Raw genomic sequence first — 27,984 nt, 5'->3', positions numbered from 1 at the left:
GTTATTCATTAAAACTAAAAAATATGTGTACAAAAATCTTTTAATGTGTAGACTGCATTTACTTAAGATGACTAGTTAGTTTCAGTTGTAAGGAACAATCATCTTGAGATCATGCATATTGTAAATGCGAGTTGAACACGAGCTGGATACGCCAGTAGTGTTCATTAAGCTGTGACTTGCGCTCGTGTAGAAAGTAACATCAATAAGGAAAATTCTGAAGCTTACCATAACAACAGGACTGACCCAGGCTGTATGCCATACTCTTACGATACGCAGGTTGAACAAACCGGCTGTATCAGTATAACTCACGTCACTCGTTAACCTGCTATTGTATGAAAGGCAAGTTCAACGAAAAAAGCCTTTTCGCGATGGCACAAAAAGTTCAACACCCTAGTTGATGAAATAGTAGTCACGTTGTTGAACCTTTCTCAGTTTTTGTGCCTTGACATAAAAGCTTTTTTCGCTGAACTTGCCTATCATACAGCTGCAATTAGTGATTGATGCGAGTTTTACTGATACGACCTGATGTACAGCATGGCTTAGTTTTGTTGTAGCTATTAGCTTCAGAAGTTTTCTTATTCATTTTGCTTTCTGCACGAACGAATGTCACAGCATGATGACTAATACTGATACATCCAGTTCGTGTTCAACCCGCATTTACTATGTGCTTGGTCTTAGTTATATTATGTAAATGCAGCCCAAACATTAAAAGACCAGACAGGGTTGATAGAAGAGATAGAGAAGATCCAACGGAGAGCAGCGCGCTTCGTTACAGGATCATTTAGTAATCGCGAAAGCGTTACGGAGATGATAGATAAACTCCAGTGGAAGACTCTGCAGGAGAGACGCTCAGTAGCTCGGTACGGGCTTTTATTGAAGTTTCGAGAACATACCTTCACCGAAGAGTCAAGCAGTATATTGCTCCCTCCTACGTATATCCCGCGAAGAGACCATGAGGATAAAACCAGAGAGATTAGAGCCCACACAGAGGCATACCGACAGTCCTTCTGTCCACGAACAATACGAGACTGGAATAGAAGGGAGAACCGATAGAGGTACTGAAGGTACCCTCCGCCACACACAGTCAGGTGGCTTGCGGAGTATGGACGTAGATGTAGATGTAGATAATTTTTTAACAAATTGATAAATCATATAAACGCCGCTTTCTCGATTCCCGATAATGTCAGACATTATTCTAGTAAATGTATATTCCACACAGGAAATTAATGAGAAAATATACCATCCTATCCAAAAAAACAGATCAGCATAGGAACGAAACCAGATGGTTGTATGTACTCGTATATCAGTCAGTGCAAAGAATGTGTGTGATTAGACACAATTTGTTTTCAAATGACGCCACAGAATCTGATTGCATCATCCTTATTACAAAGGTTGCTGTACCGCACTGCAATTTCTGTTCGGTCTTGCATCATCCAGATCTACAAAGCTCCACCAATTAAAACTGTACACCGTATCACAACTTTCAAACTTGGCAAGTAGGAATTGGGTAGTGGCACAACTGAAATTTATGAGGTCCGGTCACGAGTCGTGCTTGGATATAGGTAAGGGTATGGCCCTCAGCAGGCCAGTTTCTGGGTTCTAGTCCCAATTCGACAAAATTTCGATCTGTCAGGAAAATTTCAGATATTCGTATCACTCGCACCCTTTTCTTATTGCAGTTATTTGGCCTCTAGACGCATAGATGTTTCTACAACAACACTGTTATTTGACAAGTTTACAAAATGACATATTGATTTGTTATAATGTTTCGATATTTCAGTCTCCCTTTCTTAATTACATGTTGTCACTCTATCTAACACAAACATATTTCCTTTTTATAATTATTTTTTCTTTATTGGGCACCACCATCACGGTGCGGTTGGTTGCCAAATTCCAGAGGATACATTCCTACGTGAGTCCACCAACATATGATGAAGATCACTGAGATGTCAGAACTGGTCTCGATTCATTCCGGCCATTAGTTTTCTATTAAAGCTGTCACAAAGAAAATCAGATACGAATAAAAATAAGGACTAGATGTTAGAACTTTTACAAACACCATCTACATCTACATCTACATGGATACTCTGCAAATCTCATTTAAGTGCCTGGCAGAGGGTTTATCGAACCACCTTCACAATTCTCTATTAGTCCAATCTCGTATAGCGCGCGGAAAGAATAAACACCTATATATTTCCGTACGAGCTCTGATTTCCCTTATTTTATCGTGGTGATCGTTCCTCCCTACGTAGGTCGGTGTCAACAAAATATTTTCGCATTCGGCGGAGAAAGTTGGTGATTGGAATTTCGCGAGAAGATTCTGTCGCAACTAAAAACGAATTTCTTTTAATGATTTCCAGCCCAAATCCTGTATCATTTCTGTGACACTCTCCCCCATATATCTCGATAATACAAAACGTGCTGCCTTTCTTTGAACTTTTTAGATGTACTCCGTCAGTCCTATCTGGTAAGGATCCCACGCCGAGCAGCAGTATTCTAAAAGAGGACGGACAAGCGTAGTGCAGACAGTCTCCTTAGTAGGTCTGTTACATTTCCTAAGTGTTCTGCCAATAAAACGCAGTCTTTGGTTAGCCTTCCCCACAACAATTTCTATGTGTTCCAATTTAAGTTGTTCGTAATTGTAATACCGAGGTATTTAGTTGAATTTACGGCTTTTAGATTAGACTGATTTATCGTGTAACTTAAGTTCCTTTTAGCACTCATGTGGATTACCTCATACTTTTTGTTATTTAGTGTCAACTGCCACTTTTCGCACCATTCAGATATCTTTTCTAAATTGTTTTGAAGTTTGTTTTGATCTTCTGATGACTGTATTAGTCGATAAACGACAGCGTCATCTGCAAACAACCGAAGACGGCTGCTCAGATTGTCTCCCAAATCGTTTACTTTGCCCATAGTTGTTTTATAGTTAACTTTGCCGATAGTTGTTTTATTACAAAGAATAATTAAAGCTTATAACCGTCTCACGTGAACGGGCAGTGCGTTTCTATATGAGCATTACTTCAAGTATGGTTTGCCATGGCAGCACTGCACATGTAAGGTTCCAGAGCGTTTCCGATGCAACCTATTGTTTCATTTTGGTAACTGCTGCCTGTCCCTCATGTTTACACCCAAGTAACTGCAATGGCAAGATTATTTAACCGAAAAAACATAAAACAGATAAAGTGAAATTACATTTATTACGATTTTTAGATCATTGAACTAAAAAAACAAAAAACAGAGCTAGTGATACCATATACACTAGTGTGCAAAACTCAAGGACGAAATAACTTTCGTATGATGTGTCATCACCAACTAAAATAGATCGATGAAACCTGGGCCATACATAGGAAGAACAGCTACAGAATAGTGCCTAAGGAAACTGAAATGAATATACAATGACATGAAGAGAAATGATACTATTATTCAAAGACAATAAGTGCTATGAAGTCACCGCGATTGGTTACGGAGCCCCGGACATCACAAAAGATGGGACATGGTTCACACTAGAACATGTCGTGACAACAGGCGGCAGTGTGTGGTCTGCGACGTGCTCAAAATTGCCACAAGGGTGGTAAGGAGTGCTTGTGGTAGGGTGTTCCATCCCTTCATCAGTGTTGCAGGAAACTGCTGGATGATCCTTAGCGCTTGTAGACGTGCTGCATATAAAATTACTCAGCTGTCTTCACTTACTGTTTTCAGTATTTTGCCTATAATGAGCCTCTAATACTGAGATGTTTCCCACACCACCCTGTGTTGTGGCTTTATATGTATGAGTGACTGTCTGTGTGTATGTTCTGTTGTAGTGAATAAATACACCGTTGGTGGGACACAGGGCGGTGGGTGAAACTGCTTTCACACTATACGCTTCCGTTGTTAGGGCGATCTGCTCCAGCTGCTGCAGATGCTGTATTGAAGCTGAAAGTGTTAATCAAAGTTGCGGAGAAATATTCGTCGGGGCTCTGTTGTATAGCAATCAGATTTGCCTTTAGTTCTTAGAAACATTGGTGGCAAAAAAAAAAAAAAAAATGACCCGTGAAAGCAGTTCTTTCCGAAGAAAGCATCAAATTATTTAATTAGAACTGAACGCTCCCGTCGGAATTGACCTCGAGCTGGTATTCATTAATAGCTCACACTTGAGCATACGTTGTTTGTGGAAATAACACGTACCTTTTTGAAATGAACGAAGTTTTATTGACCTTATTGTCAATGAAATTTTTCTCGCATATGAATTAGCGATTCTCTGTCATATATACAGATGTATATACAAATTTCATACCTGCCCATGTTAGGCAAAATATTTCTGCCTGACTCATGTAGCACTGTCACCGTCAGAGGGTGGTACGGGACGACAAGTCCCACCGCCACACCCCCAAAGTGAACTGCAGTGACGCAGTCACTGCCCTGTGGAAATTTACAGCCTCACCAACACAGTTAGACCGGTGATGCTGTATTGTAACATATCACAATTTAAAAATAAAAAAAAATAATTCCGTCAGAATTCTGCAATGACGTCGATTAGGACCAGATAGTGAAGAAAACACTCCTCTCTCATGAAATCAGGTCTTACGAGTATCGAAAGTGTAAGAATAATTATCTAAGCGCACTACGCCTGAGAGTAATAAAGAATATCGTTGTCTCTCTTTCTCGTACTATCACTACGCCTGAGAGTAATAAAGAATATTGTTGTCTCTCTTTCTCGTTCAATCACATTAATGTATAGCAATCTTACTACATGATACATCATACGCAGAACCTCTCCCAATGCGTGCCACACGTCCCAAGTCGATCGAACAGGCAGGCCAGTCCATTTGCCCATTATCCTCTCATTCCAAAAGCTCTCCCACCTGCGAAGTTCGATGCAGCCGCGCATTGTCATCCATAAAAATGAAGTCACGGCCGTGTGCACTCCTGAAAAGACGCACAAGGGAATCAGACCTTAACACCTGTACCTCCAAAACGATGTTCCTGGGTGCATTACTTACCCTCACGGGGAGGCGAGATGTGGAAACATGTAATGCACCCAGTAATATTTTCGAATATCATCGTTTTGGTGGTTGTGGTGCGGAAAGGTATAACATTGCATGGTCGCACTTACCTACAAATCTTTGCCATGGTACACTCACTAGTCAATATTAGTGTGACACCGAACTCCTTCCCCATGTGACTCTTTTCAAGGGTACAGTCGGCCATGATTTACTTTTCATAGAAAACGATGAGCAGTTGCAGTACCTCTTGGAACGAAAAGATATGCGGACAATAGACTGGACTGTCAGATCACCCGACGTAAATCTCATCGAGCACGTGGACTGGGAGATGTAATGCAGCACATCCATACCGACCAGAGACCACCCAGCAGCTGTCAATGATGATGATGTTTGGTTTGTGGGGCGCTCAACTGCGCGGTTATCAGCGCCCTTACAAATTCCCAACCTTTGCCCAGTCCAATCTCGCCACTTTCATGAATGATGAGGACAACACAAACACCCAGTCATCTCGAGGCAAGTGAAAATCCCTGACTCCGCCGGGAATCGAAACCGGGACCCCGGGCTCGGGAAGCCAGAACGCGACCGCGAGACCACGAGCTGCGGACAGCAGTTGTCAACTGTGTTGGTGGAGGAGTGCAACGCCCTACCACAACATCTCCTCGCCAACCATGTGGCCAGAGTGTGGGCACGTTGCATATCATGCGTCCCACCTTCAGCACTATACTACAGCAGTTCTTCGCATGTGTTCCAAGTTTCATCGAGCTATGTTACCTGGTAGCGACACTTCATACGAAGGTTACTTTCGTCCATACGTTTTGTACACTGGTGTATTTGACTTCTTAGTCCAGTAAAAAGCTTCCGTAATTTGTGCAGTAAACTACCAGTATGGCACATGGGCATTGTACTTATCTGATTATATGTTTCACACACAGCGTACAGTTCTTCAGTTTATTACCTCGAAATATGTATTAAAGACCATCACGGCCAAAACCAACTGTAGCGTCAATTTTCGAAACGTTATGCGTGCAGAAATAATTTAATTCACCAACAGTAGACACTCCACCACAGAAGGAAGGATGAAAAACACCTTGAAAACATGAAAAAAAGTGTTTAAATACCTAGTCGACTATTTCTTGTAGCATATACATTCACAAGTTTTCGAGATCACAAGAAAAAGACACGTCAACCTTTCGCTGTAGATAATGCCAGACGACCACAAAAACAATTACTACAAGTCTCTTCAGAGTATAACATGCCGTAGGAATCAATTTTTCAATGAACAGAGTGCAACAGTGCCGAAATATGTTTGGGTCTTCGAAAAATAACAGGGGCACGACACTCAGTTAGATTTTTCAAGACCACGAAAACTGAGCAACATTAACAGAGATGACGGAGTTTAGGTGTATGAGCGATAGGTGACGTTCGGTAAGAATTTAATTGAAGCGATGGTGTGAGATAGCGATGGAGGAATCCAAAGACCTCACGATACATACGAACCTCGGTGAAAATTTTAGTTTCATCAATGTATCGATTGCCGAATCTTTCGATATAGAAATCTATAAAAACAAACAATCCACAAATCTCACAATTCTCTTTAGCATAGAAATAATGTTATAACTTGCTTTGTATGTCTTCCTATTGCTTTCAACGCGGCAATTCCTCGTTTCGTCGCCAAAGAAACTCACGTTTATTAAAAAGAAATACGAAGGTAATTGATGAGGAACGTTCAGAAATGAGTATGTGGTATGCCTGAGGAGTCAGATGACAACTGGTGCCTGGTGGCAGACAACACTGGACTCTTCGTAGGCAGCGATGCTTGTGACGTCACAGCTACAGTGCCGTTAGCAGTCACCGCGACTTTAAGCGGATTAGTGGAGTCGGCTCCACAAAGGTCCATCAGCCCGAGATAACCCAGCCGGGATTAAGGCGGGTAGGCGTCTAGCTTATCACCGCCGCTGAAAACATCGCCTCTTGATGGGCCGCAAAGGTATGTCAAATGACGATGGCACGCGTCGGATCTGAATCTTCCAACAAGAAACTGCACTTCCTATTACACCATGCCAGATATATTGTGTAATAGGTAAGCGTTAATAGGCTCTGTCTCCGATCCCAAAAGCGTTTTCTTGACTAAAAATTGTCATGTCTCTGGCAGTTTGATAACTTACAAGAAAACTATGCGAATATGCGGTCACAACAGAAAAGTATAATGAGAACGTTTTAGTAAGTAGTATCAGTAGCTGTCATTGACTTCCCTCGTACAAAAGAGATTATGGCGAGCAACTGCAGTGGATTTGAATAAATGAGCTCTTCTATGCAACTGCATAAAATGGACACCGTTGAAAACACAAATTACTACAAACATACCTGAAACTTGCACAACGAGCAATAAATGAATAAGAAATCGCGACAGTAATATAAAATATTAATTGCAGAAAGATCCGTGGTGATTTTCTTGAGTGAGAGAAGGTGAGAAAATTTGACCTGTTTACTGTTTAGAGAATCAGCGTGGTTTCACCTTAGATGATTTACACGAACCACTAGAATCTAAACCAGAACAGACATAGGTGTGCATTCCGCTCTTTTCCGGTCTAAGGTCTCTATGACAGCAAAAGGATGTGGTACACTACTGTAAAGCAATCTGTTTCACTTGTCATAACCACTGGGTTGTGCACGTGTCCTTGAAAGTGGCTATACTTATAAGCACGATTACAGCAATTGCGACCACATAGCTTTTAGTCAAGACAGTAACAAACGTTCAGAGGTTGTCAATGTCCAGCTGTTAGTATGAGTTTCAATATTCGAAATTTGCAGCGCATGACATCTAGTTCTGCAGGATACAGTTCTTTGCGCAGATACTAAGTCACGGTTCAAAAAGTTACTTTTTCCAAGGCGCCAGTAAAAGTGTTCTCACCGTACCGAAGACTTTCTAAGCTCATTTTGCTGCTCTTTCTTCGTGCGAAGTACATATTTCGTAGTGGTCTGGGAGCTCTCAAAGCGAAAAAAAAAGGAAAGAACAGAGGTCAGAGTACACATCACTGAAAACGTCTCCAAACAATTCAGACTAATAACTGGGATAATTAAATATGAGTGTTTGGCAACACTGATGTCTTGGTAACTCTCATCGATCTTCAATTCTTCAATTCACTGAGTGAGATGGGGCAGTGGGTAAGACTACCGACTTCCATTGAGAAGGAGCGATGTTTGGATCTTGTTGTCCATATTTATGTTTTCTGCGATTTGCCTGAATCAGTTCCGACCGCCAAACCAGTTCCAATTGAACTTGAGGTATATCTCTTAGAAGCTAAACATTGACAGGCCACTTCATCATCTTACATTCTGGTTCCACAATGCGTTGCCGTTATCACAGAATTTAGCTTATGAGGCGGATGACGTCTGTGATTTAGACTGGCGTAAACATCATTTAATCGTCGCTAACTCGAAGATACGGAGATTTCAAGTCATTGGATTAGTAACTTAGAGCACGTAACGAATAGCAGAATGCTTTTTTTAGGTACTGACTAAATATTTGTTTTATTTTATGAATTTCATACATACACATATGCAAACCAATGACTGAAACCTACGCTTAGAGGCACTAGCGTTACTGTCGCATTGCTTGTACATGTTTGATTCTGGCACTGTTAGTGAAGAGCAGCACTGTGAGCATCAGATGGGCTGTAACACAGCATTCTTCTTTGTATGGGCTGTTAAATTACATTGAAAAAAGTACATTAATCCATTTAAAAACATGATAATCTCTTCTGTAGATCAAAGGATAAAAAGTTCGCAAGTCTGAATTATACAGTAAAACATTATTTTGCCAAACACAGTGATTTCGGTATCTTAAATTGCCGATCATGTAAACGCGTTTCGTCTAGTGGGTAGTAAGAGTACTACAGCATTTTCATCAGAAGCCATACTTATGTGTCTTTTTTTAAGCCGCAAAAAACCACAAATTGTGCTTAATTACCGAGGAGTCATAAATGTAAATGCATAATGGAGCCGATATTTTGCAGAAATGTATTTTATTTTGGATGCATTGATTTCTTGCCAGTAGTACATAACATTCTCAACCTTTGCTTCGCTTTTTAAAATTTACATCTAGACGGATGAATTGAAAAACCTAAGGAATAGTTAGTTTTTCGATCACCTTAAATGATATTACTTATGATCTCAAGATATTCTCCACATTTCAAAAACAAATTGACTAGGATTTTCACGCATAATATTGTATTCTCGAACGGCTGAATACACTAAAACGGTAATCACGCAACCAACCCTTACATATTCTTCCATCAAGCCTGAAATGTAAAAATGCCTTACCGTGAGAATCCTGTAACATATTGAATAGCTCATATATACGAGTGGACACAAATTTGATTGAGACGATTGCAAATCGTAGGCTGGCATCAGACCTACAGTTACTGTGATTCAGCACAAGAACAGTAAATCCGGGAACTCTACAGAGAGTCAGCACTGTCCTTGTAATAGATTTTGTCCAACTAAGTATTCTATGAAGATGAAGCCTGCCCCTAATGTGGACTCTTTCTCGCTGTGTGCGCCTACTTTCAGTGGGATAGGAAAGACATTGCATATCTACAGCCTGTCGAATCATACGTTGGATTATATGCCGAGCAAGTCATTAGCTTAGTTAATTTGGGCACATAAATACACACACACGCGCACACACACTCAGACACATACACGTACTAGACCTACAAATATTTGTTTGAGTTAGTATAGTCCCAAGAACGAAACGAAGTAGGATCAATTCCAGTTTTCGACCACGATACCGGAACTGTTAATCTTCTTCAAAATATCCCCAGTTCCGACCGCCCTTCTACCGCTTTCGGATAGGGGTATTTCTTCCAATCGAACCGAGAATTCTACAGCGCCCCGCGGCATACTCACAAAACTGAAGTAAACAATAGCAGATGAGAGCACAGTTCTCCTCGGTACACGTGAAACATAATGCGTAACCTCAGAAAGTGGCTCCGGTCCTACAAAAGAGTTACCAGTCAAATTATGACTAAGTTCCTAAACAAGACATGTGAGTGTACATGCTGGCCGTTGTGGCCGAGCGGTTCTAGGCGCTTCAGTCTGGAACCGCGCGACCGCTACGGTCGCAGTTTCGAATCCTGCCTCGGGTATGGATGTGTGTGATGTCCTTAGGTTAGTTAGGTTTAAGTAGTTCTAAGTTCTAGGGGACTGATGACCTCAGATGTTAAGTCCCATAGTGCTCAGAGCCATTTGAACCATTTGACTGTACAAAGAGCTCTAAATAAGGAGGAAGGAGGACATGTTTCAGAGGCAACAGTTCGAGATTTTCAGTTTTGATATATCCACAAAAAAGACCAGTCCACTGGCCCGTTGCCACCGAGGTCATGGACGAGACGCTAGCTGCGCTGGGGAAGGACGGGAAGGTAGTTGTCCGTGGTTGTTTCAAAGGAACAGTGACGGCATTAGCCTGAGTTGATTTAGTGCAAGCACGGAAAAACCTAGTGAGGATGGCCCACGAGGATATACATCTTGTAGAAGGAACAGAAAGCAGGATTCTTGTTTCGTGATCAAGGAATGCCAGAGTCTTTACGTATTCATTTACAATTATGTGGTCGCTTCTTCCTATAGGCAACTGTCAGGTAAGTTGTTTATGGTGCAAAGGGGTTTAAAGCTAAATGACTCCTTCATTTTTGTCTCGTGTCAATAGCCTTGAAAAGCCAAAATTTCTCCGATGGCAGGTGGAAAAAGAAATTAATGGATTTATCAGAGCCACGGGTGCACCACAACTGTTTCATTACGTTCAGTGAATCCGTAATTTACTGAGACTTAGTTCCTTGTTTACGTACAAAAACCCTTTCCGTTCAGAGTAAACACTGCCTGACAAACAGTGTGAAGCACCCATAAGGAGAGGAGGAAAGAAAGTGAAATTCACAGGATAGTGGGTACATGATGCTATTTAAGTGATTACAAAAGAGAGTCACATTTACAAAGAATTTGACTATATAAGCTCACTTATCAGTATGACACTGCAACCACCATGGTCTGGATGGGTGCACTGATTCGGATGGGAAAGCGTGTCACGAGGCAGTTGCATCGTCTCCTGACCCACAAATGTTGTAACTGGACGCTGATGTCCTGGTTACTGGCCCGGGGACGGAGTTGACGTCCGGTCTGGTTCAACACGTGTTCTATCACTGACAGATCTGGTGGTCTTGCTGGCCGCAGGAGTACCTCAGCATCACGCACACACTTCGTAGAGGTACGTGTCAACTCTGGACGAGCGATGTCCAGCGTAAAAATTGTACGATGATGCACGGTGCTGTCCCATGAGAGGTAACACATGAGGATGGGGGATGTCCGTGACGTACCACGGTGCTGCCAGAGTTCGCTAAATCACACCAACCGTGACGCCATACCCGATGGCTCTCCATGGCGTGAATTCAGGACTAAAATTTTTGTACTTCGCAACAACATTGGCAAAATGTGGCCTCTCCCTACGTCATCGCCATACTCACCGACTATGATGACCCAGAACAGCGTTTCATCGCCGGACACATTGTGACACCATTCATTAGATGTCAATCTTCCCATTCACGGAACCACTGCATACGCAGCCGTTTGTGTTGTGGTGTTAACGGCAGCTGCTATTTTCGGACCAATGATGCGAGATGACACCGAATGTTGCAAGAAGTCCATTACTTATTTTCAGGTTCAAATGGTTCAAATGGCACTGAGCACTATGGGACTTAACATCTATGGCCTTATTTTCAGATACCAGATGGATGTGTGAAGAGGATACGGCGTGCTTGTTGTACAATATCGCGATTCTCCGCTGTGGTGATCAGACATAGTCATCCCCATGAAGGCCAACATCGAACCACTGTCACATCCGCATGCTCCACAAATCTGGACATTGCACGATTCGGCCAGAAGGGCAAATTGTCTCTGTAAAGTAATGGTAATGGTGTCTCACACGAGTACGTGGCTTCTTCGTGTTCTTCACGCCGTTCACTCAAATCTGACGCTCTTCATTGCTCTTATCTACCCTACCAGGCCTGGTAACAACACTGATCACGAAGAACACTAATGCAGTCTGGCGGCCAATTTACCTGTCATAGAGAATTGCCATTGCAATCACTTACATATCCGCCGATAGTGTGTACGTGTACAAATTACATTAATATCCGATCATGTCTTCTGGGTGCTTCATTTGTTCAAATGGTTCAAATGGCCCTGAGCACTATGGGGCTTAACATCTGAGGTCACCAGCCCCCTATAACTTAGAACTACTTAAACCTAACTAACCTAAGGACATCACACACATCCATGCCCGAGGCAGGATTCGAACCTGTGATCGTAGCGGTCGCGCGGTTCCAGACTGAAGCGCCTAGAACCGTTCGGTCACAGTGGCCGGCGCTTCATTTGTTTTGTCAGGCAGTGTAATTGGAATATCTGTGCAAATTCGGTACACAATAGACTTTCCGTGGCAACAAAATGATGTACGCTGTGTGCAGCTCTGCCATAATGAAGAGAGAGATGGAAAATAGCGCGAAAAAATAGCGTTCGATATGCGTATCACATCTGCGATTAGATCAGCTCGTACGCTATAGTAGATGACGGTAACTCCCCTCATAACAGAATTTTATTATCAGAAATTGTACTTGCACTTCCCTCCCCTTTCGTGTACTTCACGTTACTGAAATATTCCGAGCACACTTATCTGTCACATCGCACTCCTGTTGTCTAGGGCAAGCGATATCGCAGTTGGGATAGAATCGTGGTCATATTCCTTATACCAGTCACCAACAAATACCTTCGCCACCTTTGGATGAAATTTCTGCTCAGTGCTTAGAACTGTTGCCACAGGCTATGGACAACATAAGAACGAACGAAGTGTGTTCTGGACGGACTTGTTAAGCGTGATTTGCTTCCATCTGGTAATGGCCCCTGATCACAGTTTATCTGGTAAATTAGTTTGCTTTCTGTTCATTAACTTCATACTTTACCTGCACAGGAAAGAATATGGAACGTTCTTAAGCGATCTGTACGGTTATGACACTTCGTTCTGCATGGGAAAGACGGGGAGGAACAAAAGTAGTGATAATAACTACAGGTTTCCTTATTAAAGATAAATGGCAGGTTTGACTGAAAATTTCACAATTTGCTTATAAGAAATGAACTTTGTAATATGTATTGTATGAGTCCAATACAGTTCTTCTACTTAGCGCTTTCGAGTAACTTCTACGATGGCAATTGTATTAAAAGCGATAAGAACTTGTTTCCGTACTTGGCAGTTACGTATATTTTCTTTTATAACGTGCAGACTTCTTTCCCAGAAATACGTTTACAAAGACTATTTGCTTCCTCTCCCCTTCCCTCCCTACTCATTCCCTTTCCCCCTCCACAGTCACTATAAACCAACCAAATCTTTTCTGCCTGACAGAACGCTTCGGTGTAGGCAGCAGACACAGCCATTTCAGTTCACTGCCTCATCATGAGTTGTTGCGTCTGGACGAATTCTAATGCACTATTTCAACATTACATGGGCGCTAATTGGTTGAAGCCCTAGTGGATGCATGGGGAAATTCGTCCAATTCAATTCCGTCTGTAACACTCGTTTCGTATGCATGAAAGTTATCTTGGCAAATACGGTTCCTTTTATTTAAACTGTTTTCATTGGTCCCTGGCGAATAAGAGTAAGAGTACGAAATTTTCGCACGCTACGAAAATGCTACAATACTTGCATAAAGAAAGATATAGGAGTTAATCGCTAGAAGTAACGAAGCCGATGGAAACGCAAGCACTGAATTGTTAATATAACTTTTTTGTTTCTCCTTCAGGCAAAACGTCTCTGGATCACATGACTACGACAACAGCTTAGCAGTGAAGGTCTAAAGAACCCCTCGGCTTGCGAGATAAACGCTGATAAGGAACTGTGATGTGCGGTATATAAACTTGCCTTGCATTGGCTCGTATTTCTGAAGTACTGCCAAGCTACGGGTGAACGGGAAATCGATGTGTCTGCCGCGCTGCACCCTCAAAGAAACCAACTTCCCACTACGGCGACCATGGAGGTAAATGCACCAGTGAACTACACCTGTAGCTTGAATTATTTATGCGTCAAAACTGCAACGAGACATGATCAAACTATCCAAAGAATGTAGCCGTCTTATGACTTACCATCCCAACGTCTGTTACTGTGATTCCAATTAAACTCTCCCCGGATGCATGCTACACTAATTGTGGAAATAGCGATGGACAGATTAATGTACATTAGTGTCATATCCCGTAAATTACTGCCGGCCGAAGTGGCCGTGCGGTTAAAGGCGCTGCAGTCTGGAACCGCAAGACCGCTACGGTCGCAGGTTCTAATCCTGCCTCGGGCATGGATGTTTGTGATGTCCTTAAGTTAGTTAGGTTTGACTAGTTCTAAGTTCTAGGGGACTGATGACCTCAGCAGTTGAGTCCCATAGTGCTCAGAGCCATTTGAACCAATTTGAACTGTAAATTACTATGTGCCTTCTCATTGCAAGCCTGTTGTTATAAACACTCTACTGGTGCACTGCCTTTGCTTTGCTCTCTATAACTGAACTGAGTAAATTTCTGTAAGTTCCATACGAGAATCCTGACGTGTAATGATCTGACCAGTTGGACTCATGTCCCCCATTGGCTGTTTTTAAACAAGTCAAATATAACTTACTTGACGCTACTACCTGATCCAGTTACGTTCTTTAGGAAATATAACCGAAGTCAGTGTTCTACTCCTCAACGCATGTTTTGAGCATAGATGACCTTGCATCATACATATAGCATTACACCAGTTGACTTAAAATGTCCCTAATTTACACAGCTATAATGGATATTTAATCAGCTATTAGTTCGGCTGCTCTCACTTTGAAAGCAACATTTAACATGTTCTAGCCTTATACAGGCGTTGCACTGCTCAAACTCAAACTACCACTGTTGTACTGCATCTACACACATACTGTGAAAACCATCGTTAAGTACGGGTCAGGGGTTGCTTTGCGTTGTGCCGCGTGTTGAGACTTTTTCCAGTTCCATTCGTGTATTAAGCGTCGGAAGAATGAGTGCTTGAACACATCTGTGCGCGCCGTAGGTGGTTTAATCTTGTCTTAGAGCTTTCCACAGTAGCGTTACGAAGGGCGTTGTTAAATATTCCTAGATTTCTCCGTACTGTTACTTGAAACTTTGTCATTTTTCGGTATAACTTCAGTTTTTGTGTTGGTTTTAATGGCTTGGCATTTACTTGACGTAGGGCTCTAAATAGACGTCCACCAACCAAAATGGTGCTAGATCGATGTACAGTATATGTATCTCAGTATTCAGTGTCTACAGGCCGTAACCCACAAAGACTTATATTCAGCTCAGATTTATCACTTTGACGTCTAACTTTTCTTATACGGTGAAATTGTCCACGTTACGGATGGCTGTTGTATGTTTTATAACTGACAGTAAATACTTTGCGGAATAATCGGACATTTGAATAAAAATACCCCAACAGCGACTATGGGACATGATTTGTTGTGTTCTTTCATCCCATATAAGATTTTCTATTTCTGCTCAGTATTGTGAAACGGCGGCTACGCTTAACATGTCTTTAGAACTAAAATATTTATTGCCGAAGAATGTGTAGCAAGCCACGGCTGTCCAACCATGCACAGCTCAGTGCATCACAACAATAACACAAAAAATAATTATCATGTGCAGAATCCAACGATGAAGTTGTCATTTAACTGTTTTCGTTCCGAGTATATATTATACCAACGCTCTTACTGTTCACAGGGTCAAGGAAAGGATAATCATGCCTATGAAGGTAGTGAATTAGATCTGACAAGTCGAAATCAGCACAATGCAGAGGGAGCAAATGAGGTAAGCCAAAAGTTTTGCAGTTCTTTTTAATTTTTTTCAACTTTTTCTAGATGTGATCGTTATGCAAGTAAATGACGGCTTTTCTTTGTATGCCATACGCATTTGGCTTCATTTTTTTGTGAAGCATTTTCAGTGGTGATTTGTGATCTTATTAGTCCATGTGTGCCGTAATGGAGTTGCGCTTATTTGGTCTGCGTGCCTCAGGACGTCTTGTTTTTGGTGTTTATCGAACAAATTTCAGCTAAAAACACAACTTTCACCGTTCATTGTGCGTCGGTTGTGTGTGTTTACTACAAATAGTGCTGCGAATTGTAGCTTTTTTTGTTGTTGGAAACACTAGCTACAGTAAACTCACACACCAAAATACTGTGAACAGTGAATGTGAGGTATTCAGTTGAGATGTGTTTAATAAACGCCGGTAATTGGACATCCTGATGTATGTAGCCTAAGTACAACTCCAGGAGGGTGCATATGGATTAACAAGATTACAAATCGTCTCTGAAGACGTGTGAAAAATGACAGGAGAAAAGCAGCGTTTCATTTAATAGCATAATGGACTACTAGTTCAAAACTATAGAAGCAGCTAAGGAATTACGGGACATAAAAAATGATCTGTTGGGTAAATTGAGACCAGATGTACTCGAAAAATACAATTACGTTACCACCATTGATTTCTCGTGTAGGAATCACGAGAATAAGAGGAGATTAGTGAGTGTACACAGGCGTACAGTGATTTCCCGTCGCTCAGTGCACGAATGAAATAGGACAGAAAATAATATTGGTACGACGGTATAGTGGCTTGCAGAGTCTGTATGTATATTTAGAGTGAGATGACGAGGCTCATGGGTAGCAGAACATTAAATGGTCGGTTAGAAGGAGAAAAGGAGTGGGAAGGTAGGAGGCTTGAGAAAACTTGAGCTCATTGGACATATGGCTAAGGAGATAGGCAGATTAGCGAAGACGTCAAAAGTGGAAATGAGATATGCGTTTAAACAAATGAAAGCTTTATTTGATACATATAACGTAGAAGCTAAAATAAAAAAAAGTGGAGTCGGTATGAGAAATAAGGTTTAGGAAGTGGCTCCACTGCATAGGAAAAATCGTTTGGAGAATTTTTGTAACAATGCGAATTAAATAGTTTTCTTTCGGTTCACGGCAGTCAATATTCTTCTCCGTCCTTAAACTAAAATACGGGATACCAGAACATATTTGAACGTTTCCATCTAACGACGAGCTATTCTCAGATCAGTAACATTTATGACGGACGGGACGTTTGTGCTCGGGTAGTTATATGTTTTTCCAGAACTCGTAGTACGTCTGTAACGCTTGTGCTTAGGATTAGAACTATTGACAACAGAAAAAATGGTCCATCGGCATAAAATGGTGTTGTTTAGCAACAAGCAGTTTGCTACTAAATGGTTAGCAGCCGAATGAAAGACAGTGTACTAGTAAATGCACCGTCAGCTGTGGCGAGGAGAAACCGCCAATTACACGAAACTAATAAATGTATATGTGGAAGTAAATGTGATACTGGCAGACATAATTAAAGTTTAACGTCCCGTCTGTATGGAGATAAATGGAGATCCAGGCGTATTTTTGGACCGTGTTGAAAGAAGGGATTTAAGGAAGGCACTGAAACACTGAACCTAGATTACTATATTGTAATTTAAATCACACAGAGAAACTACGACAAACCGAAATAATGGCTGAGAGAAGATACCATCTATAATACGAATTACATGTGATTAGCTGTGTTTGCAAGTCGAGGGCGGTCACTTCCATCACCTTTTATGAATCACATTTATTTCTCCATGAACAAGGTAGGACACATTCATTTCATTTCGTGATTTTTGTGCGAAGCCTATAAGTGTAATTTAAGGAAATGTTTGTTTGTGGGGCCTCTTTCGAATGGGACATCCTGCATAATATAAGTTATCTGTATAACAGTGTAGCAAGACGCTAATAGCACTCTTTACATCAAGCTTCTTTCTGGTGGACTAGTTTAAAGAAAGGATAGTTTATGCTGATAACTACTAGCTGCTAGATTTAAAGATATCATTGCCTACGTCTAAATGCCTGAAGATTTATCTACACTGTTACGATCAGCTTAAAAAAATTAATAAAACCCTTGAAACACTTAAGAAAGGGACTACCTTCTGTCCATATCGTACGCCAGTCAGATTCCTTTCAGAGTATGCCGATACAGCAGCTCCGTTCTTCGCTCGTAGAAAGATCCGTGTCCAAAGACTGGAAAGTTACACAAGTCACATCAAGAAAGGAAGTATGAGTAATCCTCTAAATTACAGACCCATATCAAAAATGGTTCAAATGGCTCTGAGCACTATGGGACTTAACTTCTGAGGTCATCAGTCCCCTAGAACTTAGAACTACTTAAACCTAACTAACCTAAGGACATCACACACATCCATGTCCGAGGCAGGATTCGAACCTGCAACCGTAGCAGTCGCGCAGTTCCAGACGGAAGCGCCTAGAACCGCTCGGCCACCCCGGCCGGCCGACCCATATCACTAACTTCAATCTGCAGTAGGATTTTGGAACATATACTATGGCAGAACATTATAAATCACCTCGAACAAACCGATATGTTGACAGATAGCTGACATGGATTCAGGAAATATCGTTCTTGTGAAACATAAGTAGCTCTTTATTCTCACGAAGTAATGAGTGTTACCGACAGGGGACGTCAAATTGATTCTATATTCTTAGATTTCCAGATGGCTTTTGACACTGTTCCTCACAATTGACTTCTAATTAAATTACAGAATTATGTAGTATCGTCTCAGTTCTGTGAGTGGATTCGTGATTTCCTGCAGAAAGGCCACATTTCGTAATAACTGAAGAAAAGACATCGAGTAAAACAGGAGCTATGTCTGGTGTTCCCCAAGGAAGTGTTATAGGCCCTCTCTTGTTTTAGATCTACGTAAACGATTTAGGAGACAATCTGAGCAGCCCTCTTAGACACGACAATTGTCGTTAAACATCCACTGCAAGCGATTGCGGTAATACACTATATGATAAAGTATCCGGACACCCCCAGAAATATACGTTTTTCGTATTAGGTGCATGTGCTGCCGCCTACCGTCAGGTACTCCATATCAGAGACATCAGTAGTCATTAGACATCATGAGAGAGCAGAACGGTGCGCTCCGCGGAACTCAAGGACTTCGAACGTGGTCAGATGATTGGTTGTCACTTGTGTGATACGTCTGTATCCGAGATTTCCAACTCCTAAACATCCACAGGTGCACTGTTTCCAATGTGGTAGTGAAGTGGAAACTTGAAGGGACATGTACAGCACAAAAGCGTACAGGCCGACTACGTCTGTTGACTGACAGAGACCGCCGACTGTTGAAGAGGGTCATAATGTGTAATAGGCAGACATCTATCCATACCATCACACAGGAATTCCAAACTGCATCGGGATCCACTACAGTTACTATGACAGTTAGGCGGGAGGTGAGAAAACTTCGATTTCATAGTCGAGCGGCTGCTCATATGCCACACATCCCACCGTTAAATGCCAAACGACACTCCGCTTGGTGTAAGGAGCGTAAACATTGGACGATTGTTGTGTGGAGTGACGAATCACGGTACGCAATGTGGCGAACCGATGGTAGGATGTGAGTATGACGAATGCCCAGTGAACGTCATCTGCCAGCGTGTGTAGTGCCAACAGTAAAATTCAGAGGCGCTGGTGTTATGGTGTGGTTGTGTTTTTCATGGAGGGGCCTTGCACTCCTTGTTGTTTTGCGTGGCACTATCACAGCACAGGCCTACATTGATGTTTTAAGCACCTTCTTACTTCCTACTGTTGAAGAGCTATTCGGGGATGGCGATTGCATCTTTCAACACGGTGGAGCACCTGTTCATAATGCACGGTCTCTGGTGGAGTGGTTACAGGACAATAACAAACCCTGGGCCTGCACAGATTCCTGACCTAAATCCTATAGAATACCTTTGGGGTGTTTTGCATTGCCGACTTCGTGCCAGGCCTCACCGACCGACATCGATACCTCTCCTCAGCGCATTACTCCGTGAAGAATGGGCTGCCATTCCCCAAGAAACCTTCCAGCTTCTGATTGGACGTATATATGCGAGAGTGGAACCTGTCATCAACGCTAAGGATAGGCCAACATCATATTGAATTCCAGCATTACCGATGGAGGGTGCTACGAACTTGTAAGCCATTTTCAGCCAGGTATCCGGATACTTTTGATCACATAGTGTAAGTGCAGCTTCTTGCCGTCTGGCTTTGCAATGAGCTGCTTTCTGCCGACTGAGCTGTTAAGGTAATTGAGGGACCGGTGCTGCTTCATTTTACATAATCGCATAGACTATTATATACGGTCAGTTTTTGATTATTTTTCCTGTATATGGGATTCCGTTAGTTCACCAGGTATTGATACTCATGGTATCACGGGAGCGATCTACGTTGTTTAATGCTATTTTATAACTTACGTCCGCTACAAAGCGAGTATGGACTTGTCATGCTGAACAATGTTGTACTGCTCCTTTGCTTACTCAACCGTAGCCACGGTGTTGTAGGGAGTGTCTCTACAGGGAACTACATCTCAATTATTAAGTTTATTGAAGCTAATGAGCGGTTTGTAAATAAAATAGAAAATCAGTGGCTAACTTTGAGAGACGAAATAGAGAAGGGAGCACAGCAACAGTCATGTAAATAGATAAAGCTTCACAGAAATTCTTAGATAACATGCGAGATATAAAATTTAATTTAGGAAAGGAGAAAATGTAAAAATGTGGTAAGTGACGCAGGTAAATGAGAATATCACGTTGAAATAATTAGACTGATAGTAAGTGCGAACTGGCAAAACACAAACGGCTGGAAATCAAATGCAATGCGTATATCTATGAATGAATATAGGGAAGGTGGATTCTGCATGTAGTAAAATTTATGACAGTAAAGATGCAGTTGTGTGAAATTCAAGAGCTCAGATGGCAATCTGGTACTAAAGGACGACTGAAAAGTGGAAGGAATGTATAGAAAGGTTATGTAAAGGAAAGAAACTTGCATATGGATGAAAGTGAGTTCGGGTGAGCGATACTGCGAGAAGAATTTGACAGAGCACTGAAAGACCTAAGTATAAGCGTTTCAGCTGGAACAGATATACTCGCTGAGCAATCCTAGGGAAAATCAACCATGTTAAAACTAATTGACTTGGTGTATAGGTAGACAAAATACCCTTAGACTTAGAGATGAATGTAACAAACATCATACTAAAGAAGGCAAATGTTGACAGGTACGTATGAGTATTTCCGAACCCATAGGTTAATGAATTACGATTATAAAGTACTTGAAGGATGAAACGAGTGTAGAAGCCTACTGGGGATGATCAGCTTAATTCTGGAGAAACGAAGGAACCTGCGAACCAATTACGACCTTATGTCTTATCTTAGATGATACGATGAAATAAGGTAAATCGTTATTATTAGCTTTTGTAAACACTTAATGTTTTTGACGCTGTTGAATGGAATACACTTGTCTAAATTCTTAAGCTATCAGGCAAACACACAGGGAGCGAAGGCTGTCTAAAACTTGTACAGAAGCCCGACTACGAAGAGTTGTACATATATATTCTAAAGGATTATGCCTTGTCGATGCAACCACTCTCTTCTGTCATTGGCCTTTCGTTTCATTTCCATGTAATTGTCGCATCCTATCCTCTTCTAGATGCATCCCAAGTACTTCATCCTGTCCCGTCTTCTTCCTTTCCTTCCGAGCACTTTCGCTTCAAGAATATTAAATGATGAAGGTGTTATGTCAGATGACATATCCAGCATACTTTGTTTTTCTCTTTTCTATTTCCTTTAATAGCCTTCTGCTGGCTTCCCTCAAGACTTCGATGTTGGTTTTTCTTTCCGTATTGCTCATTCTTGCCATCTTCCACCATAACCATATTTCAGTAGCTCCATGTCGGCTACTTCCCAATTCACCCAGACCACAAGTTCTACATACATAGAGGAGTGTGCTCCATGCAAGTGATTTTGCAAATGATAATCGGACCTCAGTATTCACATGTTTGCGAGTTAAAATGTTTTCCTTAGTCATAAATGCCTACTGCCAATATTATCCTTCTGTTCACTTCCATTAAGCATCTATTGTCCTCTGTGATTATGTTGCCAAGTTTACAAAACGGTTTCTCCTGCTTCGTTCTGACGTTGAGAAGGGTATGAGAAAGTGTTCTATCCTACTAAACTAATCCAAACTCCTTTTGAACAGGCCTTGGAAGACCCAGCGGCACCGACCGGTCGCCGTGTCATCCTCAGCCCACAGGCGTCACTGAATGCGGATATGGAGGGACTTGTGGTCAGCACACCACTCCCCCGGCCGTATGTGAGTTTACGAGACCGGAGCCGCTACTTCTCAGTCAAGTAGCTCCTCAGTGTGCCTCACAAGGGCTGAGTGCAAACCCGCTTGTCAATAGCGCTAGGCAAACCGCATGGTTACCCATCCAAGTGGTAGCCCAGCCCGACAGCGCTTAACTTCGGTGATCTGACGGGAACCGGTATTACCACTGCGGCAAGGCCGTTGGCATTCTACCCTACCCCTCCATGTTTTTCATTCTGTATGTACACGGAGGTGTCAAAAGTCATGCGATACTGACATGCTCCTTATACAGATGGTAGTAGTACCATTTAGCGTATAAAAGGGCAGTGCATGGGCAGAGCTGTCATTTGTACTCAGGTGATTTATTTGAAAATTTTTCCGACATGATTATGGTCGCACTACATGAATCAACAGACTCTGAACGCTGTATGGTGGTTGGATGTAGATGCATTGAACATTCCATTCCGGAAATCGTTAGGGAACGTAATATTCTGAGATCCAAGAATGTGCCTGGAGTGCCAAATATTGGGCATTAACTCTAATCACGGACAACGCAGTGGCCGATGGCCTCCACGTAACGACCTAAAGCAGCGGTGTTTTCGTGGAGTTGTCAGTGCTATCAGACAAGCATGAAATAAGCGCAGCAATCAATGTGGGATGTACGACGAACGTATCCGTTAGCATAGTGGGGCGAAATCTGATGTTAATGGGGTATGGCAGCAGACGACCGACACGAGAATCGTTGCTAACAGCACATAACCCGTAGCCCCTCTCCTGGGCTCGTGACTATATCGGTTGGACCCTAGGCGACTGGAAAACCATGGCCTGGTCAGATGAGCCCTGACTGCAGTGGGTAATAGCTGATGGTAGAGTTCCAGTGTAGAGCAGATCTCACGAAGCCATGGACACAAGTCATCAACAAGGCACTGTGTAAACAGTTGATGGCTTCGTAATGGTGCGGGCTGTGTATACGTGGAATGGACTGGGTCCCCTGGTCCAGCTAAAGCGATGACTCACTGGAAATGATTACGTTCGCTTTTTGTAGATCATTTGCAACCAATTATGGGCTTGGAGTTCCCATGATAATGCGTCATATCACTGGCCACAACTGTTCGAGACTGCTTTCAAGAACATGCTGGACGGCTCGAGCGATTGATTTGGCTACGCAGATCGCCCGACATGAATCCCATATAACATTTTTGGAACGTAATCGAGAGGTCAGCACGTGCACAAAGTCATGCACCGGCAACGATTTCGCAGTTATGGACGGCTATAGAGTCACCATAGCTCAATTTTCTGCAGGGGACTTCCAGCAATTTGTTGAGTCTATGCAAAGTCGATCTGCTGCACTGCGACGGGAAAAAGAAGGTTCAATATGATATTAAGAGGTAACCCAAGACTTTTGTCATCTCAGTGTAGAACAAGTGGTGAAGGAAACCAAGGAGAAATTAAGAAAAGGAAAGTCATGTTAATAAGAAGAAATTAAAAATTTGAGATTTGCTCATGACATCGTAATTCTATCAAAGAGGGCAAAGGACATTGAAGATCAATTGAGCGGAATGAATAGAGTCCTGAAAACACAACCGTAATTGAATTAATTCTGGAAAGGGTCAGGGAATTAGATAAGGAAACGAGACACAAGAAGCAGCAGTTGATGCTTGTAATTTGGACAGTGAAATAGCTGACGATCACTGAAAGAGGACTTAAAATGTAGTCTGGTAATAGCAAGAAGAGCGTTTCTGAAAGAGATAAATGTGTTAACATCGAATCCAAATTTAAGTACCCATTAAGCATTTGTCTGGAGTCTAATCTAATACGCAAGTGAAATATGGACGATGAACAGTACAGATGGGAAGAGTAGAAGCTCTTGGAATATAGTTTTGCAGAAGATTACTCTTCGAGTAGCTAATCGAAGAGCGCTGCCTCGAATTGTGGAGGGAAGAGCTGTGTGGCACAACTTGACTAAAATAAAGAATGAGTCGACAGCGAATGAATAATGGAGGAGTAGTTTGTTTGGTAATGGTGGAAAGTGTGAGGGATAAAAACTGTAAAGGGAACTAAAGCTTGACTGCAGTAAACCAGTTTACGTGCATGTAGGATACAGTAGATATGCAGAGGTGACGAGACGTACATAGGACAAAGTAGCGCCCACCAAACCAGTCTTTTGGACTGAAAACCACAAGTGTCTGTATATTAAAATATTATTTACTGCAGTTGTTCTTTGAGATGAACTCGTTTAATGTAGGAAATTTACACTAGTCTATTTAACACAACTACCACACGTTCTCATAACATCCCCTAAGCGTTCGTCTTATTCTCTTAAACAAGTTTGTCTTTCGCATATATGTCTTTAGTGAATTTCAAAAGCTATTGAAAGTAAATGCCACATAAGTGGTCAGTTTCGAAACAGTCCACTAACGATTCAAATTTCTCTCTTGCTGGAAAAATTCACGCTTGCTTAAAATGGATTAAAACCTTAACAAATACACTGACAGAAAAAAATCGAGACACCAAAAAATAATTAATGTAGAGTAACGAAATTTCGGGAATACCTAGGTAACATATTTAAGTAATTAACATTGCAGGATCACAGGTTAACGTAAGGGTGAAATAAGCCACTGCAAATGTGAATTTCTGGTACATTAATAACCAGTATAACGCCAGAATGTTGAATGCAAGCAGGCAAACGTGAATATATTGTGTTATACAGGGCCCGGTTGTTAGTTTGTGAGATGGCGTTCCACGCCCGTTGCACTTGGTCGGTAAATACAGAGATAGTTAATGCTGTCTATGGATGCTGCTGGAGCTGTCTACCAATGAAGTCAAATATGAGCTCGATTGGAGACATATTTGGTGATTGAGCAGGCCAAGGCAACATGTCGACACTCTGTATGCGGTTTTAGGTTAAAACAGCGTTATGTGGGCGAGCATTGTTCTGTTGGAAAACACCCACTGGAACGCTGTTTATGAATGGCAGCACAGCAGGATGAATCACCAGACTGCGGCACAATTTTGCAATCAGGTTGCTTGGGATAACCAAGGGAATGCTCCTGCTGTCATACGAAATCGCACCCCAGACCATAACTCCAGGTGTAGGTGCTATGTACCTAGCACACAGACAGTTTGGTTGTAGGCTCTCAACTGGCCTCGTCCTAAACAACACTCGCCATCACTGGCGCCGAGGCAGAACCAGTTACCCACGAGAAACACAACAGACCTCCACCCTGCCCTCCAATGAGCTCTCGCTTGACACAACTTCCGTAGCAGATGGCGGTGATTTGGGGTCAGTGAATTGCACCCGACACGACATCTGGCCCGGAGCTGTCCTTGAAGTAATTGATTTGTATCAGTTCGTTGTGTTTCTGTGATGCCAACTACTCCTCACATTGCTACTGCAGATGGAGTAGGATGCGCTATAGCTACTCCTGTGACCATCGCTGCCAGAGATCATGTACAGTGGCTACATTCCTGCCAAGGTTTTGTGCAATATCGCAGAAGGAACGTCCAGCTTCTCGTAGCTCTATTACACCATCTCTTTCAAACTCAGTCAGATGTTGAAAATAGTGTTTTTGTCGCCATAAAGGCAATCTTGACTAACGTCAACTGACTGCCTCCAGTCTCAAAATGTAATTAACGCTCAAGACCGTAAAAGCGTGTATTTAAAGCAAACTTGATCTGTATCCTCATAGTGGCGCTAGTGATGCCAGTCTTATAGGACTGGCCCAAAATTTGAGTACACATCATCTTTCAGATGTAGAAACACGCTTACCAGCTTTCGCTTATGTCGCAAATTCTTTCTTCGCATTGCGATTTCGTCTCTTTAGTGTGCTTATCTAACTCGTGATATAGCTTTTTTAACCGATGGAAGGGTTATTTTCGTGGTTAAAATCGTAAATCAATAACAGTCGCTAGAGGAATAGCACTGACTATGGTGTCTTAACTTAATACACACATCTACATCTACTACATTTACATCCATACTCCGCAAGCCACCTGACGGTGTGTGGCGGAGGGTACCTTGAGTACCTCTATCGGTTCTCCCTTCTATTCCAGTCTCGTATTGTTCGTGGAAAGAAGGATTGTCGGTATGCCTCTGTGTGGGCTCTAATCTCTCTGATTTTATCCTCATGGTCTCTTCGCGAGATATACGTAGGAGGGAGCAATATACTGCTTGACTCTTCGGTGAAGGTATGTTCTCGAAATTTTGACAAAAGCCCGTACCGAGCTACTCAGCGTCTCTCCTGCAGAGTCTTCCACTGGAGTTTATCTATCATCTCCGTAACGCTTTCGCGATTACTAAATGATCCTGTAACGAAGCGCGCTGCTCTCCGTTGGATCTTCTCTATATCTTCTATCAACCCTATCTGGTACGGATCCCACACTGCTGAGCAGTATTCAAGCAGTGGGCGAACAAGCGTACTGTAACCTACTTCCTTTGTTTTCGGATTGCATTTCCTTAGGATTCTTCCAATGAATCTCAGTCTGGCGTCTGCTTTACCGACGATCAACATTATATGATCATTCCATTTTAAATCACTCCTAATGCGTACTCCCAGATAATTTATGGTATTAACTGCTTCCAGTTGCTGACCTGCTATTTTGTAGCTAAATGATAAAGGATCTATCTTTCTGTGTATTCGCAGCACACGTGTCGTCTATCAGCTGACTTGGCGTAATAGATATGATAGAGCGAAACTTGTTGTCAGTGAGTCACTTCCTTTAAGATGAAAGATGGGTTCAAACAGATTCCGGTGCAGATCGCTGATTCAGATAGTAGTTACAAGTGATGTTACAAAGACAATTTGCATCTGAAATTGTCTTTTGTTTCAATTGCCTTCAAAATGTGTTACTGTTTTCTACCGAGTAAGAGTGACTGCGCAGCCAGCAGCTAACAATGTAACTGAAACACGCGAACAAAGAATCTCATATACATTTACTGGTCAGTAGTGCAGAATTATATCGTTTTCACTCTGAGATTATATATAGAGGAAAACAGTTACATGTCTGCAGATGATGGTTGACGTGATTGCTACAGCAAAAATCTACTAATACCCGTATTGCTGGTCCATGTTTTAATCACGACCGAGGTAGAAGCTTCCTACACGTCGGTCAGGGGCCTGAAATGGGGTAGTAAAACGCTGAAACTGGTTGTCAAATAAAATAAGATTTGAAACAAGACGGTTGAAAGGTGTGTCATTTGACATCCAGTTACATTCCTGTTTGAACACTTCGATGATGTTCGACCTAACACACTACTCATTCTAGGGCAATATTGAGTTCATTTCCAGTTCCTTATATAAGTAACTACTTTTTAATTACTATCTCTGTCTTCCTCTATAGTTTTTACCCTCTATAGATCCCGCTAATAATGTAGAATGCTGTGCTCCGAACATACATTCTCAGAAATTTCGACCTCAAATTAAGGCTTACTTTTGATACTGGCAGACTTCTTTTGGCCAGGAATCCTCTTTTTGCCTGTGCTAGTTTTCTTTTTATATCCACCATGGATTACATTGCTGCATAGGTATCAGAAGTGCTGAACTTCATCTACTTCGTGACCAACAATTTTGATGTTAAGTTCCCCACTGATCTCATTTCTGCTACTTCTTATTATTTTCGCCTTAATTCGATGTACTCTCAATCTGTGTTCTGTACTCATTAGACTGTTCATTTCATTCAACAGATTCTGTAATCTTCTTAACTTTCGTTGAGGATAGCCATGTCAACAGCGAATCT

The 27,984-nt window shown here is 42.0% G+C and overlaps 1 protein-coding gene across 1 annotated transcript in view; it reads left to right on the top strand.

Moving 5' to 3' along the window:
* The first annotated feature begins 14,056 nt into the window (after window positions 1-14,056).
* Window positions 14,057-27,984, top strand: part of LOC124594057 (sodium-dependent nutrient amino acid transporter 1-like) — an 85,484-nt gene continuing 71,556 nt past the window's right edge. The window contains exons 1-2 of the mRNA XM_047132406.1: window positions 14,057-14,062; window positions 15,792-15,878. Of these exons, the coding sequence (XP_046988362.1) occupies window positions 14,057-14,062; window positions 15,792-15,878 (93 nt within the window). The remainder of the gene's footprint in view (window positions 14,063-15,791; window positions 15,879-27,984) is intronic.

Source organism: Schistocerca americana, chromosome 2 (genome assembly GCF_021461395.2).
Source record: "Schistocerca americana isolate TAMUIC-IGC-003095 chromosome 2, iqSchAmer2.1, whole genome shotgun sequence".
Lineage (NCBI taxonomy): Eukaryota > Metazoa > Arthropoda > Insecta > Orthoptera > Acrididae > Schistocerca > Schistocerca americana.
Note: the sequence above shows the minus strand (reverse complement) of the source record. Positions and strands in the feature narration are given on the sequence as shown.